Raw genomic sequence first — 19,032 nt, forward strand, 5'->3', positions numbered from 1 at the left:
ATAGCGGCAATATCCAATTATATCACACTTATATGTAAACTGACAATGACAATATATAAAAACACTCTGACCGAGCATAGTTCAAAGTGTTTTGTGTGCATGACCAAAACATAATATTGGTGGAGATCATACAAACATGACGGAAACAAGCTATTGGGGTGCAGAAATTGAGGCAATGACTGACCCTCAAAAAGATGTCAGAAAAAAGAAAGGAAACATAATTTTCTCAATGAATGGGAGATAGGTTTCTTTTTCTTTTTTTTTTTTTTAAAACCACTTCGAAAGTGACATGTGGTGACAGCAAAGCGGCACAATGTGAAGTGACATTTCGCAACGTGTGACACACACTACCCTGGAAACTACCCACAGGACAGCACACGACAAGCAGAAAGAGCCCGCAAGTCAAAGGCAGCTTTGTGCAACATGCAATCTTTTTTTCACAAGATCGGTAAAAAAAAAAAAACTCCCAAAGCGCAACCAAAGCCTCATTTTGAGGTATGCAATTCTTTCATTCATTCATTTTCTACCGCTTATCCTGTGGCCAGCCAATCACAGGGCACATATAGACAAACAACCATTCACACTCACATTCGTACCTATGGACAATTTGGAGTCGCCAATTAACCTAGCATGTTTTTGGAATGTGGGAAGAAACCGGAGTACCCGGAGAAAACCCACGCATGCATGGGGAGAACATGCAAACTCCACACAGAGATGGCCGAGGGTGGAATTGAACCCTGATCTCCTAGCTGTGAGGTCTGCTCGCTAACCACACATTCACCATGCAGCCCGTATGCAATTTTTAAATTTGGGCCAGCCTTTCTTCCTATCTAATCTTAAAAGTGCGTACAAGTACACAAAATGCAAGTTGGAAGGTCTTGCAAATGGAGTAAAATGTGTAAAAATTGAATGGTGTATTTTCAAGGATTATTTATTGTTATACCAGCAAACACAGGCATGCACATGACAGGGTATGAAATTAAGCACTGAGGCCCAGTTAAACCAAGAAATTGAAAAATAAAATCATAAATAGATGACAAGTATTTGCATTGAATACAGTACACATTGCCACCAGGGAAGATATGTTTGTGTTGGGCTATGCACCACACACTCATACCTCCAGCCATTAGTCCACCTCTTGAAGTGAGAGTGAAGCCAGAGTTGGAATTAAATGTGTGAAGACTCCTGCGTAACTCGATGCCATGTAACTTGGTGCCAGCCAGATCCAGCTGGTCGACCCACAGCCCTGCCCCGCCCCGCCCCCCCGCCATAGATGTTAATGTGGAACTCTACACTTGTGCTAGCTGTTGGGCTCACTCGCCCTCACTCACTACACTGCTGGAAGTTATTTTCAGAGCCAAAAGCTTGAGCAACACATTGCTATGAAGGACATGCAAAGCAATACGTAAACTAATTTGTGCGACAGATTTATACTCCCATCATCGTCTAGCGCTAGGCAACTTGCACCTCTATTTTAAACATATAGAATTTTTCGATTTGTCATCCTTAAGTCAAATTTGATCATAAATGAGGTAAGTTACTGTGTTTCTCCCACAGCTCACATTGCTAGGGAGGTGAAACTTGGCACATCCACTGGAAATTACATTTGTGTGCGTCAAAAGAAATTTGAGCTTAGTTGGCCAGATGATGGCGCTTTAATTAACAGTCTCAAAATAACCTTTGAGAAAACCATGTTGAACCAAGTCATGTTGAATTTCTTTTCTTACTTCTGCAAGCTAACTATCCTAATTACTGCTATATCTACGGGCGTACTTCGTCATGGGGGGGCCCTCTACGTGCTTTTTTTCAAATATTTTTATTTTTGTACAAAATGTGAATATTTAATCTTTTAGTCTGTTAGTTTAAATTGCTAGTTACACAGCCATGTTCAGTGATGGGAATAACGGTGTTTAAAATAACGTTACTTATAACGTTGTAACGGGTAATCTAACTAATTACTTTTACTGTCAGCATAACGCCGTTACACCCCGTTACTGCACGTTACTGAAGCCGCCTAAAAATATATAGTGACAGTGTGAGAGTGTTGCAGAGTGACAAGGGAGGGGGTGAGATAACTACATAAGGAATGAGGATTGGCTCAGGTTTTAGTAAAATGGCGTTTTCAGCCAATCAGAGAACTTGAATGGGCGGGTGTTTTGCGCACATAAGCAATGAGGATTGGCTCAGGTTTTTGTAAAATTGCGTCGTCAGCCAATCAGAGAACTCGAGTGGGCGGGTGTTTAGAGAAGTCCAAAGTGTGATGCAGCATAGCAAGAGATGGCGAATGAGGAGGACTCTAGTGAGAAGACAGCGTTTGACAGACGCTACAGACACTACTTTAACCTCATTGATGTCAAAGGTAAAATATACATTATGTCCCCGAAAAAAAACTTTGTCCACGTCTTTTGTGAGCAACTCAAACTCACAGAAACACCTGTCCAAACCTCTGTAATGGTACCCGTATTTGCCGGGGGGTATAGTTACTCTTACTGGTAACTAATTACTTTAGTAGTGGAGTAATTCTGTTAGTAACTCAGTTACTTTTTTCGAGAAGTAACTATAACTAATTACTTTTTTAAAGTAACCTGCCCAACACTGACCATGTTTACATAACCACCTCCGCTCTACGCCAACATGTCTGTTTGCTTCGCTCCCGTCTTCCGGACATGAGCGCTAACATGGAACACGACATTGCATGAGAAGGGAGGGGCAGCAGTCGTAACACTTATGAAATATTACACTTTTTTATTTAGGATTCAGCATGTGAATTAATACAAAAAAACAATAATTAGCTCTTATAAGAGCCCTTATGGAGGCCCTTGGAAATCTCTGGGCCCCAGGCAAGTGGCTGTGTTTGCCTAATGGTAGCGCCGCCCCGGTTATATCTATCCACTTCATGTACTTTATACTGCCTGTCTGACTTTTGTCATCAAGAGTTATGCAAATTAAGGATAATGCTGAACATAATTGCAGTCTCAGAAGTGTAAATTAACAAATTAACCTATAATCTTTTTTTGGGTGAGAAATGAACCACAGCAGATCTAATCGAACACATTAAACAAATCAAACAACAATCAAAAGGCCATCCAAATGCAATCAAGGTTAAAAACTGCCATTAGATGCGTGCGTTTTAATTACATTTCATCCTGTGTCTTGCTACTGTGTCCAGGCTTAAAGGAGAAGTGCGTGGACAGCCTCATCTTCGAGACCCTCATACCCAAACCGATGATGCAACACTATATCAGCCTGCTACTCAAACACCGCAGACTCATCCTATCTGGTCCGAGCGGAACGGGTAAAACATACCTCGCCTCCCGTCTGGCTGAGTACCTGGTGGACCGCAGTGCCCGCGAAGTTTCTGATGGCATCGTCATGACCTTCAATATGCATCGCCAGTCATGCAAGGTGACAGAAAGCGAATAAAACGAGTGATGAGTTGCCCTGTGTTGTCATCAACTTCTTCTTAATCGACTTAACTTTCCCTCCAGGATCTACAGCTGTATCTCTCCAACTTGGCCAATCAAATTGACAGAGAAACCAGCTCCTCTGAGAACCCTCTGGTCATTATTGTGGATGATATTCATGACCCGGCTGCGGTCAGCGAACTAGTCAATGGGGCACTCACTTGCAAATATCACAAATGGTAATTCATAGATATATAGTCTGATAAAATCATCAAATTAGACCTTTATAACACTATTCCTCTCTTCAGTCCATACATCATCGGAACAAGCAATCAGCCAGTGAAGATGACTGCAAACCACAGTCTTCACCTCAGCTTCAGGTACGTTCTTATGTCTAAACCACCCGCAACAAAAGTGAGTTTGCTGTACAAATTGGGTGAGTTGTTGGTGTTACAAGGCATCAGGAGATGGTGTGTTCAATTTTTCTGACTCTCTCATTCATACTAGTCACTCGAAGTTCAATATGTCACCTCAAGAGCCCGAAGAACTCTGCAAGAATGTGGAAAAAAGTATAGTTGTTCTACATAAAGATGTTCTTGGTAATTGGAAGATTGACTACATCCTGAAACTGAGCTGCAGCATGGATGGACATGGAATAGTTTTTCCAATTTCCAGTTTTTCTAATGAGACTGAAAAGCCTGAAATGTCTTCTTTGTTATGGCAGCTGGTCTATGGATTGCATTAAGTTATTTACCAGGTCTATTTGTGTTTGGGTCTCAGGATGGTGACCTTCTCCAACAACGTGGAGCCAGCTAACGGCTTCCTGGTGCGCTACCTGCACAGAAAGCTGATGGAGTCTGAGGACGAGAGGAGTTTGACCAATGACGACCTGATCCAAGTGCTGGACTGGGTTCCCAAACTGTGGTATCACCTACACACCTTCCTGGAGAAGCACAGCACATCTGACTTTCTCATTGGTATAAAACCTTCTGATCAGGATAAGGGACGGTATTTTGGGAATATATTTTGTTTCAATGTGTCTCGCTGTTGTCTCCTCAGGACCCTGCTTCTTCTTGTCTTGTCCTGTCACAGTAGATGAGTTTCGATCATGGTTCATTGACCTATGGAACCATTCTATTATTCCCTACTTGCAAGAAGGAGCCAAGGATGGCATCAAGGTGAGAGAACCTCACTCATTGATCTACATGATTTCTTGTCTAGGTGGCTTCTTTTGAAGGTGCTATAATCTTACTTTTCTGATATATTGCGACTCTCCAGTTCCATGGCCAGAAAGCAGTTTGGGAGGACCCGGTGGAGTGGGTGAGGGGCACTCTGCCTTGGCCTTCTGCCCAGCAGGACCAGGCAAAACTGTTCCATCTTCCTCCTCCAAGCATCGGCTCCGGCAGTCCTGGTCAGTCCGGCGAGGAGAAGTCTCACAAGGAAACTACACCAAGCTCAGTGGAATCTGATCCGCTGGTAAGAGAGCACGGAAAGAATTTGTGGTTTCAATGATCCAAACTGTCTTCTATGATTTTTAGATGGCAATGCTTTTGAAGCTTCAAGAGGCTGCCAATTACATTGAATCCCCAGACAAAGACGAGCCCAGCCTGCCAAGACTGTGAACAAGTTCACACTTTAAACTCAGCACTTCATATCATAAACTTTATAGTCATTATTACTTGTCTGCTGTACTGTACATTCAGGAACCTTAAGAAATGGTTGTAGGGTGATTTTAAAGTGTCATTCCTTCACTGGAAGGCCATGCAGTATTTCCAAGAAGTTATAGAGCGATTTGAAAAAATATATATTATGTACTAGATTCACTTCAGGTCCCTTTACCACCTCTTTGTCCTCAGTACTCTTCTTAGATTGGTGCTAATAGTTCAACATGAAACACTTCAGGTGAAACAGTGCATCACGGAATATGTTGTACTTGTCCACTGAAGCTGTTCTCACACACAGTAGGGGTGACTCGCTGCTGGAAAAAAAAAAAAAAGAGTACGACAGCATGAGTTTGTCCGTCTCTAAAGCCAAATGTTGCACATTATGCAATCCTCGACGTTCCAACCTGAGCAGGTAAAACAACAATTAAAAAAAAAAACAAGATGCCTTAAAAAACCAAAAGGTCAGCGTCACCACAACTTCAGCAGCTCACACTGGTGCTTACATCATCTTAACTCATTATCAGCTCATCAGGTTTTAATTACCCTTTTCTGCCAATATGACTTTATTATTTTGAACTCATCCGTCAAGTCATTCACAAAGAAAGATTGCTGTCATACTCTTTTTGAACACGCTTACTGGTGATATCAGCTAATCACTGCTTACTATTACTCTACTAGTACTATTTGCTTCACCTTGAAACACATAATTATCACCGTTGCTGCCGTGTAAACTATACCAGGTATAATGACTGGTATTCCTCTGCTAGGGTGACGATGCAGTTTGAATCCACTGATTTGAAACCTTTTGAAAGGGGGATGAGGGAGTATTAGGGCCACACTGATAAGAAAGAAAATAGTCACAGTTAGCTAACTCGATTGCAAAGCTAGCTCATACAGTTGGGAAGCCTGCTGGAAAAAAACAGCATAGCAGCATACATTGTGTTGCATGACCAGCATATGTTGTGTTTTCTTGCTGGTATGCTGGTCCCTATACATACGTTGCATTTTCGTGCTGGTATGCTGTTCTGGAGACCAGCTCCCAGCATGACCAGCATACGTTGTGTTTCCGTGCTGGTCCTCCAGACCAGCATAGACTAGCTACCAACCTACCAACACGAAAACACAATTTATGTTGGTAGCTGGTCTATGCTGGTTTTTCCAGCAAACTATCATGGAAAAGTATAATTTACCAGTTTCGATAGCTTACCTCGTAAATCAAGCAAGTAATGTAAGTTACAAAATCTGTGTAACCTAGCGAGTACTGATGGCTAGTGACATTGTCAACCAGATAGTAAAGCAGATTACGGGTTTGACTACGACTTAGCGCTTTGCTGAACTTGGGTGCTGAAGTAGCTAACGCTTTTGCTAACTGGCAATGCAAACTAGTGGCGCTGCTATCTGTTATTAATCATAAAACATGTAAAAACATGGAGCTAATTTTACCTTTTGATGACTACCAATTACTGCGATAAAAAAGGTTGAAAATGTAGCAAATCTTACCTTTTCATTGTTATGATAATTTTCTTCTTTGGATTATATCAGCAAGCCAAAGCCATTGAGAATTTTGGCAATAGTGCATCCCTAATACTCGGTCATGTAATGCAGTTCTAGAAAGATTGTGTACCTGGAATCAGATAACCAAAACATTATAAAATAAATGCACAAATGAATGTAGAGAAAATGCTTGTGAAAGAGCCACTGAACGATATCGAACGTGTAGCATGGGTGTTTGACGAAGCTGCGTCACAAAAAAAGCTAATAATGCCCCCCCCAAAAAAGATGTCTGAGTAGAATGACTTTAAAGCTACCTACAGCCACTTCGCCAGGAGAATTTTCAACATATACTGTAGGTGCATATGGTGCTTCTCAACATTGTCACAAACTGTTTGTCGTATTCATGCAACAATTCAGGGTAGCTTGAAAAGATAGTTCCAAAAAAATATATGTTTTTAAGATATCGACGACATTTATAGACAGTGGCGTCGTGTGAGACATTGTACGACATACTACATGGCCATGCTGATGTATTCGTATAGGAGCTAGGAGAGCAGATAACGCTGATGATCACTTTTTGAGGTGCTCCATGTAGGTTGTTTTTTTACTTATAGTAAAACGTAAGTAAAGCATAAGTGTCCCTAAAGAAGTTATGTAGTGATTTTCATTGTTAAAGGATTGTGTACACATTGTTGAATGAACTCATCAAACGAACGAATGTCCCATCACTTAAGCGGCAACTCTAAGTTATCTTGATAAGATGAATTAAACACTTGTTGCTTTGTTCTTGTGTAGCACTTTTTTGCGAATGATAAGTAAAATACAAAGATGACTTTCATAGTTAGCGTCCAAAAAAAAAAAACATTTAAATTATTGCATAGCGCTTTTTTTGCGAATGATCATAATCCCAAAGTGAATTAAAAGATGAGTTTCAGTTAGGGTACAAAAAATGTAGGTTTTAAGTATTGTAAATATGTCTGCCGCGTCCCTAAAAAGCTTGTCATCTCATTCAGTGGTCGTCGTGCTTGCAGTAGCTGTAACTTAGGTTTGCGTCAAAGTGTATCAGAACTATACAGCAACTTCTACTGGTGTTTGTCAGAAACTCGTGCAGATCATGTTCCTGCGTGTTCCGTCGCTCTGACGGGATCAAGTGGTGAGCCTTAACGTTTGGGGTGTTGTGTTGGTAACAGGGTAAAATGAAAAGACATAGTTTGGATGCCATGTCCACATGAATAATTCATAAATGGTCATGATTGTCATTTCAGATTGAAAGTTTCATCCCAAAAACAGCACTTGTATTGATTTTAAATAAACTACAAACCAATACAGGTTGCTGGATAGTCATATTTTTGGAGAAACTTGTTGACTAAACGGTAAATGTAAAAAAAAAAGAAAAAAACCCATATGTTATGAGATCTTTGCAAATGTTAAGGGTTTTTCTGTGTTGTAAATGCATGTAAACTTTTTGTGTGACAATGAGTGACATGAATTGTTTATTAGGAAGATCATTAATGATTTCCTTTTTCAAAAAAAACAAACAGATATTTGATATTTCTTCTTCTTTGTTTTCTAAAGACTCCTTTATAAAAGGTTAATTTCTCTATTTTGTACGAAACATCATTGTAAAGACTGTAAATATGGCAACATATTCAAGATGAAGCAACAATCAGTGAAGAGGGTTTAGACTCGGGTTCCATAATACACAGCCAGGCCTCCATCCATACATCCACACATCACTGTTTGATGACGCTGGAGATTGCTTCCCATTCACCAGCCTCCAATTCAATTTAAGGTGGCTTTAACCTAATATGCTGTGTGACTGTTTGACCACTGATTTCTGTTTTTTTATGACACTTATCGAAGTAAAAACATTGTCGGTAAGATGTTACCTTTGGCTGACACCCACTGTTGTTTTTGTGAAACCTTTATTCTATTTGCAAAAATGCAGTAAAGGCACATTTTTAAATAAAGTTTAATAAATACCATAGTGTCAGGTAAAGGTAATGTCTTACCTTAAACATCTAAAATGTTTTCACAATAAGAAGTGTCAGAAAAAAAAGACCATTGGGACAAACAGTCACACTGCACAGTAAGTTAATTCCACTTTAAATTTCCTTAAAGTGCTGAATCGGAAGCTAGTGAATCAGAAGCTAACTTCAGCATTGTCACTGTTTGTTTAAATCAATAAAGTACATGTTATATTTCATCACCTGCTCCTTGTCGGTTCATTGGACGATGTGCAGCAGTGATTTAAGTACAGACTTAAAAGAAATGAAAACTGCCAAGAAAAGAAGCACTCAAGTAAAGCTAGGAAGGAAAACTGTCTAGCTAAAGTTAGCTAGTAATGTAAACAGAAAAGCTAGCGTGTATTCCTGGCTCGTAAAGTTGGTAACTGATGGCCGCATTAGGTTACTAAGCTAGCAGCTATCACTAGTTAAAAATATGAGCGAAAACCTACGTATTGGCTTTATATTACCTTATATTACATTATATAACCTACGTATTGGCGTATTGTCCAGCTAGCAAAGCTAGTATCGCTAACCACTAATGTTGACTTGCCAAATCTGTAACAAAGTAATGCAACTAAAGCTTGCTCCATCTAATTACTCCAAAAAGACAATAACGCTTGTAAATGAAGTTTGCTATGAAACCATTAGTAATTATTACTTTTATGATTCTGAAGGAAGCTATTGGCTAACTCACAAAGTGACTAAACTTACTACTATCAAGTTATGCTAGCTGTTCCTTTGGTGCTGGTAACAAACAGGAGCTGGAAAAGGAAAACTCAACTTTTAAGTCAAAATCTTGATCACATGATCATGATATGATGATAAAAATGATATACATTTTTAAATTCAGTGGAGTCTTGTATAAAAAGCTACAAACCTTATGTGTATTTATTGGTAACAAACTGGCTAACTTTTCTAATTGAATGTCAGCCTCTGCAATCATTGCTACTAAATCTTCAATAAACTAATGCTTGTGCTTCTGATTAAGGAAGATGTAGATGATTCCAACTGTATATAGAAGATATTTTTTCATGACAGTCCTGTTTTCTTTACACAGACATGGGCATTGTTATGTTTATTATGATTTTTTGGCCAGCCCAATACTTCCTTTTTTCTGCTCACAATGGCAGCATTTCATTAATCTTATATATCTACTGATGCACCTGTCATTTTCATCATTTTTTTTAATCATTGGAAGAATCTATACCGGCATACTGGCACAGAAAAAAAAATATATAGCACAATTCTAATATTGACACTTATTTGTGGTCTTCAGCATGTAAAAACTAAGCCTATAATATAGCACTAAATCAGTTGGTTAATATTAGCTTGCTACTAGCATTGTGGCCAAGGGATGCTATTATGATTTATTGAGGGAGTTTGTTGATACTCAGTCTTGGGACTTGACTTAGTTTTTGAAGACATCCGTGTTATTAAGATGAAGTCGTTTAAACTACTTTTAAAGTACTTTTCAGTGCTAGTTAAGTTAGCTCTTATGGTAACAATTACGCGTCCATTTTCTGGGGGGCGTGGCCTAACCCTCAGGGGTCTATATAAACTCACTTCACGCGCACGAACGTTGGCATTGGATTACAGTTTACGGACTTCCTGCCACTTGGGAATTAGCTGCCATCGCCAACATGCCGACCAAGCCTGCCCCCATCAAGAAGGCAGCAAAACCACCTAAAAAGGTGGAGGAGAAGGCGCCCGAACCGGCTCCAGAGCCAGCCCCAGAGCCCACCCCCGTCGAGGCCCCGCCAGCGGAGCCTGCCGAAGCCGCTCCTGCCCCAGCTGACGCCGAAGCCGCACCTGCCGATGCTGCCGCGCCTGCGGAGGGCGAGGCCCCAGCTGCTGTTCCTCCAGCCGAGGGTGAAGAAGCCGCGCCGGCAGACGGTAATTGCTTGAGTCCGGTTGGATGGACATGTCAGAACAACTTTATTAATTACATTGAAAAGAGAGTTTTCACTTTTAAAGTGGTTACCAGGAGTGAGTGGTGCAAAAATGCATGGTTTTGGGCATATTTGGAGACGAAAATGTGAGTAAAAGTAACTTTTACTTTTATAGTAATCGTAATAAAATTGCTAGAAATACAAATACACAGAATAGAAAAAAGACCCAATAATCCTTGCAGATGAGTATCAACGCATGAAGTTAATGTCGCTATTGTAATGACCTATGAATTAACTTCCCTGCACTGCCTTGATTTTCTTCCAATGCCTTCTTGCAGATGACACACTAATTATGCATGCATTATTAATAGCTGCCTGTCACCATCTTCCTGCTCTCTCTCTCTAAATAAAAATGGTGATTAATTGGATGACAAAATATGTAACTGTGAGATGAGGGGGAGTCATGAAGCATTTTGATGCCTCTGCTGCCGCCGCTACTGCTGCCAATAACGACGCCAATGCCTGTTTAGCTGAAGCTGCTGAGGCGGCAGAACCTGAAGAGCCGAAAGCACCCTCACCTCCACCACCTCCCCCCAAAGGTAAACCATCCAGTCACAGAGCTGCCAGAAGAAGAGGTCGCTCAGTGCATGTTGGTTCCAGAATGACAATAATGGGATTATTTTATTACTGCTTCCCTCAGAACCCACAAGTGCCCCTCTGGATCTGTTTGTGGAGGACAAGAACGACACCTCTGTTACTATCATCTGGAGCCAACCAGAGGTCATCGGGCTGTCCGGCCTGGATGGATACACGATCGAGACCTGCAAGGATGGAAGTGAGTCCCCCCCGCCAGGTGCACCGCACACAGTGGCATGCACACGACAGAGGTCACGACTTGATATTTATACTCTGCCGCAAGACGCTCAGCTGACCTTTTAAATCATTTGCAAAGGTTCAGTGGCAGCAGCTGATGTCGACTTTTTGTTTTCTGACTTCTGCTATGTTGAAATTGACGAAGCTTAAAGTCGTTATCTGGCAGGAAAGGGGTCATAATGTTACAAACATAGTCGTAAAGTCATAATATGGAGAATAACGTTGTAATATTACAATAATAAAGACAGAATCTTATAGGAAAGGAAGCCATACTATGAGAATGAGAGTTGTTCAGGTAATAAAGTTGTGATGTCATGAGAAAATAAATAATATTACAAGAAAAATTGAGTACAAAGAATGGAGTCAAAATTTGAATGTGAAAAAATGCAGTCTTATGAGAATAGTAATATTAGAAGTCGTCAAGAAAAAAAATTTGTCATCTTTACTTTCGCATTCCCCACTATATTAGATATAATAAGAGAAAATAAGCCATTTATGACCGTTTACCTTGTAGGGGAGCAGAATCCATGGTGGACAGGAAGTGACGTTGGGGGTTCTTGATGATCATGATTATATTCGTATTATTGTGCCTTTTGTGAGATTATTTACACCTGCTATAAAAGTTGCTTGTCTGCTAGCCAATTACTGACACCTAGTGACCAATTTAGAATACTACATCCACAAGGTTGTGATGTTAATAGCTGATACTGTATTTGTATTTTAGTTCATTTAGCTTGAAAATGCTTAATTTGGGAAAAAACACATACCATTTTCTTAAATATGCATATTTTCTGAGTAGTTCATGTTTGAAAAACGATAGGGTGAAGGAGCGATGTTCCAGCGACAATGTATCAAGGGACGGATGTATGTTAACAGTTACAAGTGGCCCTCTCAGTGCATCTGTAACTGTGAAAACAGTTTGACACCCCTGGTGTAGATGAATAGAATTGCTTGGATTGTTGCTGCACAGAATTTGTATACATTATCATTTTATTTTATTTTATTACAACATTGGCCTGATAAGACTGCATCAAACATGTCCCGTTTTGAAATTCAAAATTCACCCCCTCTTCTCTATACAGCTGAGGACTGGACGGCCATCAACGAGGAACTGCAGAAGTCCTGCCGTTACGTCATCAAGAACCAGACCACTGGCGACCGCCTGAAAATCCGTGTGGTGGCCGTGAACGCTGGCGGACGCAGCCCGCCCGTCGCTCTCCCTGAGGCCGTGCTGGTGAAGGAAGTCGCCGGTAAGATTGTGATAGTTAGTATAAACATTTAGCATTATATTTATTATTTTGGTGTACACCTGAACTCTTAACATACTCTGTGTAGTATTTTAGCTATCTCATGCATGAACTGTGTAACTAAGGTATGTTGCACAGGCATGTGCCAACAACTGGCTTAACATTCTGAAAGTGATGCTTGATGAGAAAGGCTAACATTGGAGAGAGGATCTAATATAGATAAGCCCCCCCTGCAAGCTTGTTTAGCATGTTTTCCATGTTCATCGTAACAAGTGGATGATTGAGCCTCAAAGACGGACCTGAGTAACTTTTGGCTCGCCCACAAATCATCGTTAGTGTAATGGGGAGGATGAACGGTCGTAACCTGAGCCTGGCAGGACAGTACTTCAACATAGCATGTCCGTCTTAGCGGGCGGTCCAGAAATAGAAAGGATTTTATGAATGGTTTCCTTCAAAATGGCCGCAAAGCTGTGGAAAAATACCTGCAATGTCCACGGTCATTAGCGCGTCTTCTCTGGCTCAGTTACCAGCTTTAATGTCTTTGGACGTCGGAGTGGGGTTTGAGTGCTCTGGCTGAAGATCGATAGCGACAAGTGAGCTGAGGGCGAGCAGATGGGGGTGCGTGGGGAAGAGGTGAAATTCCTCTCTTCATAAGAGGAAGACATGGGGTGGTGGGGGGGATGAAAAGCGGTCTCCGGTGACACCCAAATCTCATGACACCCTATGAGATGGTGTTTATTTCTGAGGCACGCCAAAGATGTTAGATGAGGATCTTCCATTGCTGCTAATTGGCTCTAAGTAAAGTGATAAGATGGTCGACACCAAGGCAGGGCCGCAAAGTATTCCTGCTTATTCACACGTTTGCCCTTCTTTGTCTTCCAATTAGCATGCACAGGTGACAGGACGGCCTCTCGCTTTGTTGAATAAACGGCTCAGGCTTACATGCAATGGCCTCACTCTATTTAAAGTCCCAACAAATGTTGCTGCAATGGACACGGCAGGTGGTGCTTCCAGTAAAATCTAGGGCATGTATTCATGTAAAGTATTGAATCGTAAACATACATGTAACCTTTTTCAATCATACAATAGCCACGTTTACATGACTTTTTCCTCTTTCCGAATGGAATTATTCCGATTCGTTGTTTGATTCGCCACTCTTTTTCTAGATCGCCCCAAGGTCCGCTTGCCTCGCTTCCTCAGACAGAGATACGTTGCTTATGTCGGAGACAAGATCAACCTGACCATCCCCTTCACAGTAAGCTATGAACACAGTAAGCCCACCTTAACAGAGCACAGTGTGTCGTTAGGGCATAATTGTCCATGTTTTAGGGAAAACCCAAGCCTGTGGTCAGCTGGACCAAGAACGGACAGCCCCTGGATACAAAGAGGGTGAACATCCGCAGCACGGAGAGGGACAGCATCCTCTTCATCCGTGCGTCCGAGAGAGACGACTCTGGCGTGTACGAGATGTGTGTCAAGGTGGACGACTTTGAGGACAAGGCCCCACTCACCCTTCAGATTGTTGGTATGTAAGGTCCCATATTTTTCCTGTCGTACTGGGTTTTCCTGGGTTTTTCCTGTCGTTCGGGCCACATCTAATTCTAATCTACTTGTGTTGGTGGTTCACAGAGCTCCCAGGGCCTCCCGCCAGCGTGAAGATTGTAGACACATGGGGTTTCAATGTGGCCCTCGAGTGGACTGCACCCAAAGACAATGGCAACACAGACATCACAGGTTACACCATCCAGAAGGCTGACAAGAAGACTGGAGTAAGACTTCCACTGGAGTTAACGTGACAGGATTATTCCATTCATGAGTGATGCTGATGAAGTTGTATGTCGACAGGACTGGTACACTGTGCTGGAGCACTACCACAGGCTCAACGCCACCATCTCGGACCTCATCATGGGCAACACATACAAATTCAGAGTGTTTTCCGAGAACAAGTGTGGTATCAGCGAGGACGCCGCCGTCACCAAAGAAGAGGCAAAAATCCTCAAGACAGGTTGCAACGTTAGTCCAGATTACCAGATGATTTTAGGTTCTGGGTAGCTACAACAGCTTCTATCCCGCAGGAATCGACTACAAGGCTCCCGAGTACAAGGAGCACGACTTCACTGAGGCGCCCAAGTTCACCACATCCCTGGCCAACCGAGCCACAACAGTGGGCTACAGCACCAAGTTGCTGTGCTCCGTCAGGGGACACCCCAAGGTAACACTTCAACACCCCTCCAACTTTTCATCAGTTTTACCAGCCAGCATGGCCAGTCTGCATGAGGAGGCTCTGACTGGAACTGGCATTCTTTATGTTAAGGATCAGGGCACGGGTAGGCGAGGTTATGAGAAGCCATGAGGGTGATGGCTCATATGGAAAGAGGGGTCAAATACCTGACATTCCCAAGAGTTGATCGCCATGTCAGTGGCGTTAAAACTCCAAAACAGGCTGCGTGTCCACTTCCGTCAATAGTCTCCCTTCAACGAGTTTGCACCAACAGAAATAGAAACATCCCTCACGACTGATATTTGTCGGTAAGTGTTGAGAGCGTTTTGTTCATGTAAAATGTCTTCCTGCAGCCTAAAATCGAATGGCTGAAGAACCAAATGGTCATTGGAGAAGACCCCAAATTCAGGCAGATTTGCGTCCAAGGTATCTGCTCTCTGGAGATCCGCAAGCCCGTTAGCTTTGATGGCGGCGTGTATACCTGCAGGGCCAAGAACCACCATGGTGAGGTCACCGTCAGCTGCAAGCTGGAGGTCAAACGTAAGTAAAGGATTTGCTTTGCTTTGCTTTTTGGGGTTCTAACGTGTCTTTCATGTCAACAGAGCCGATTATTGCCGAGGCAGACAAGAAGTAGGTCGTCGTCCTCATTCACACGGTAAGAACCGATCAAAGGTTCAACATGAGAACCGGCTCCACATATTTGCAACAATGTACTGTATTCACCCATTGACAATTATTAGTCTCCTAGTTCAGTTTATGGACCATCTACACCCCGTCTCATAACATACATACAATATGTACAATATTTAAAAATGGCTATCAAATTGCTCACATCACCAGAGCCATTCTGTAGTGGTGAGAATGTTGGCCTCACGGTCTGGAGATCAAGGGTTTGATTCTTTTTGTGCATCTGTGCGGGGTTTGCTTCTCCTCATGCTTGCACAGCTTTTCTCCGGGTTGTCTGGCTTCCTGCCACATTCCAAAAAAACATACAGGCAAATTGAATTGATAATATATAATGTTTTTAACCTTGTGTAATGTATAATAACATAGGTTATGGTTCATAATAATCGTGTTAAGTCAGTTCATAATGTTGTGCAGTAGATGGATAGTAGGTTAAATGAAGGCTCCAAGATCACACTGACTGTCTATACATTTTCACTGCTACAATCATACGTCTGAAAGCTGACCCTGGTTGGTCTAAATGAGTCATGAGGTGGTCTGGGTTGTCTTGGTGACACACTTGCCCAAACATGGAGGGCACTAATCTTGGACCAGGTGTCCAAGTGGTAGAATTCATAAATTATATGCGTAGTGGCTCAGCAGCTCACTTTTCCATGACTCAGAGTTGGCCTCCAAAGGAACACAGTGTTTGTATTTGCAGTCCAATTATATGATTGGATACAATAATACATCATTTTGGAGATTAGGGTCACTTTTTGTCCCCACAAAATACTACCACTTCCCAAGCTTATCTGACTTCCTCCCAACCTAACACCTGTTGTGGTTATTTGTCCATGTGTTCAATCCCAAATTAGGAGCAGAGGGAGCGAGGCCTTCGCGGCATAAGGTGCGAGACACTTATAGCCTAGTCTAAAATTGTCCCCACTTCCATAATGAACCCAAAGGAAGTGTGTGCTTTTTTTTCCATTTGTTTAAACGTCCTCTGTGATATTCCTCTACAGGAAGGTCCTGGATTCCTTGGAACAACATGTACATACTGGCTGCTGACCACAGAACCACATCGTTGTTGAGTGTGACTTTGAGTCTGAGTGTTAGAGGAAGTCCAAATCCATGTCCACTATCAGCTTTTTCACCAAATGGTCTTCTTAAAACCCAAGTAACATTGATGAACATTTTTCTGTAAATTAACATCTCCAGGAGAGGTCACATGATAGTGGTTATTAAATAATTAAGGCTAATAAATAACGTAGGACAAAGGAATAGTTGTTTTGCTCCCAAAGGACAACAGTACACAAGAGAAAACAGTGTGGTCAGAAGCTAAAATAAAAAGGACAAGCTAATGAATGTGTATGCTAGTATAACCCGTCTGTGTTACAGAAAACATCATGTATTAAAATAAACATTGTCTGATTGATCCTGTTAGTGTGCACCGTAGTTTGTAAACTGAACTAACCCTTCAGGTTTTATTTATATGTCATTTTTTCTCAGACTGCAGTTTCCTGACACCTGCCTGCCCTTATTTTACAATTACAGCCAGGAGGTTCACTAATACATGCCGCCTCATTGGATTCATGTTGACTCAAATTACTGTTGCAGCTGAAGCAGCATAGAAGCGGCCAGCTTCCACATACTCATACCGGCCGTGTAGCTATGCAGCCATTGAGTTACTGGCATAGTGATACTTGTGCAGGAGGCCAGAGATATGCATCCTTAAATAGCAAAATTAGCCTCACTACTTGATTATAAGGCTTAAATATATGCCATTATTTCTTTGATTTGCATCATTTTAAAGTTCAAGTGGCACCAACAGGTGAAATATGACGTTTTGATACTGAATGTGTACTTTGAGTGTGATGGCTGTGTGCTGACTGCTCAATGACGCCCTCTAGTGGAAGAAGTAGTCAATGACGGCACTGTGTAGTGGATGATAGAGATGGGCTACACTAAAATTTTTGAATGTAAATGAATGTAACAAATAGTTGATACAGAAAAATTGCAATCTCTTCACACTAGTATCGACCTGGAATGGATTCTACCCATATTACTGATTATTGATAATCCAACCACCTCTAAAATACTGCTGAAAACTACATTTATTAGTATTGTATTAGTATAACAAAAAATAGCCAGATTCATCTTGAATACATGTGATAGTTTCTACATTAATACCACTGATTAATAGATGTCCCTGTGTTTCTTCCCCATTCGGTGCAGCACTGAAATTAGGCAATCTCTCGCTTCATGACCCGATTGCAGCATATCAGCATCCAGGGAGCAAGAAGAAGTAGGCCTGAGACCCTCTGCAGGCCTGCAGGTTAAAACTGAACACTTGCTAGTTTAGCACATGACTCCATGTCAGAGGCAGACAATAAACACCATGAGTGGCAGATTGGAAGCATTGCTGACTTAATACAGCAACTGAGGTCCTTAAGGACAGTCATTGTCCTAGTATGACATTTATTTTGAAAAGAGTTCTAGGATGTTTTACTATACAGTATGCTATCTGCAATTATATGATTGACATTACGGTGCAACGGTACTTTGGGCGACATCCAGTTTGTTGGGTTTTCATTTTTTCTACAGTACATAACATCTGTTATACGTAATTCATCTGTTTCAAGGACAAACTGTCACCATCATGAAACCAATGTTGACTATACAGGCAATGTTTTAAATTACATTTTCATATTCTTAATGGCTAAATAAATTAAATGCTGTAGTATAAAAAAAATAAACTGTCAATCAATTGTAAAGATAGGTTAGGTTAAGGACTGAACGTACGATATTTACAAATCTAATATTTAATAATATTTTCATATTTCATGTATCAAAAACCTGTTGGAAATGCACTTGTTTATGGTTTTTAATACTATTAGAGCCCTCTAGATGTAAAATAACACCCCTATAGTTACCTTTAGACTTATATAATCCAACATAGTAGACATAATCAGAGAAAATAAAACATTTACAACATAAATCCCTGTACGTATTTCAGTAAATGTCTTCTGGATGTGTGGCCAGAAGTTTTATCTACAGTATAACCACAACAGCATTTGTTATTATTATGAATACGATAATGATAATTATTTTCTGTGCAATTATTGTTGTAGACAGCGATTGTTTGCTGTGTGTGTTATTAGTGACACCTAGTGGACAGTGTAGACTACAGTTCAATGTACTTTAATGCCTTATTTTTATGATTGAAAATGTTTAATTTATGCCAAGAATATGTTAAATTTGCTTGCTGTGTCTATGTCTATGTCAAATCAGCCAGATGGATGGAAACGTGATCACTGGTTGTAGACCAGTAATGAAGTCTTGTGTTGTCCTGCGGCTTTGCAAGGACTACAATCATGGAAGATGTACCTCATTTATCTGCACATTGAAAAACTAGCGTCCATTCACCGCCATCAAGGGTACCAGCAAAGTACCCTTGATAGTTTTTTGGCCATCTTCCCAGGAGGTTTTAATAGGAGTAATGGTGGAACTGGCACTCATGGCATTGTCATTGCTTCTCATTGACAGCTCAGCTGGATGGATGGATGGA

At 41.2% G+C, this 19,032-nt stretch overlaps 2 protein-coding genes across 8 annotated transcripts in view; both read left to right on the forward strand.

The window, feature by feature from the left end:
* The window catches only part of nav1b (neuron navigator 1b), a 49,275-nt gene extending 40,507 nt beyond the window's left edge, over positions 1-8,768 (forward strand). For all 4 annotated transcript variants that reach the window (XM_078798778.1, XM_078798775.1, XM_078798777.1 and 1 more), the window contains 7 exons: positions 3,170-3,405; positions 3,489-3,643; positions 3,713-3,784; positions 4,185-4,381; positions 4,464-4,582; positions 4,683-4,880; positions 4,943-8,768. In XM_078798778.1, the coding sequence (XP_078654904.1) occupies positions 3,170-3,405; positions 3,489-3,643; positions 3,713-3,784; positions 4,185-4,381; positions 4,464-4,582; positions 4,683-4,880; positions 4,943-5,026 (1,061 nt within the window). In that variant the 3' untranslated portion in view covers positions 5,027-8,768. The remainder of the gene's footprint in view (positions 1-3,169; positions 3,406-3,488; positions 3,644-3,712; positions 3,785-4,184; positions 4,382-4,463; positions 4,583-4,682; positions 4,881-4,942) is intronic.
* Positions 8,769-10,142: 1,374 nt separating this feature from the next.
* Positions 10,143-16,899, forward strand: mybphb (myosin binding protein Hb). 4 transcript variants are annotated; one of them, XM_058055578.2, is made up of 13 exons: positions 10,145-10,464; positions 10,991-11,059; positions 11,161-11,295; positions 12,416-12,583; positions 13,747-13,835; positions 13,910-14,105; positions 14,210-14,349; positions 14,426-14,585; positions 14,656-14,792; positions 15,155-15,341; positions 15,404-15,456; positions 16,340-16,371; positions 16,487-16,899. In XM_058055578.2, exons 1-11 carry the CDS (start codon positions 10,212-10,214, stop codon positions 15,433-15,435), a joined length of 1,566 nt encoding a protein of 521 aa, XP_057911561.2. In that variant the 5' UTR covers positions 10,145-10,211; the 3' UTR covers positions 15,436-15,456; positions 16,340-16,371; positions 16,487-16,899. The 4 variants fall into 4 exon arrangements, with proteins under 4 accessions (XP_078654547.1, XP_057911561.2, XP_078654545.1 ...); XM_078798420.1 differs by lacking the exon at positions 10,145-10,464 and adding an exon at positions 10,569-10,606; XM_078798419.1 differs by lacking the exon at positions 10,991-11,059.
* The last annotated feature ends 2,133 nt before the right edge of the window (positions 16,900-19,032 follow it).

Source organism: Doryrhamphus excisus, linkage group LG18 (assembly GCF_037039965.1).
Source record: "Doryrhamphus excisus strain RoL-2023G ecotype Guam linkage group LG18, RoL_Dexc_Guam_v1.1, whole genome shotgun sequence".
NCBI classification, from domain to species: domain Eukaryota; kingdom Metazoa; phylum Chordata; class Actinopteri; order Syngnathiformes; family Syngnathidae; genus Doryrhamphus; species Doryrhamphus excisus.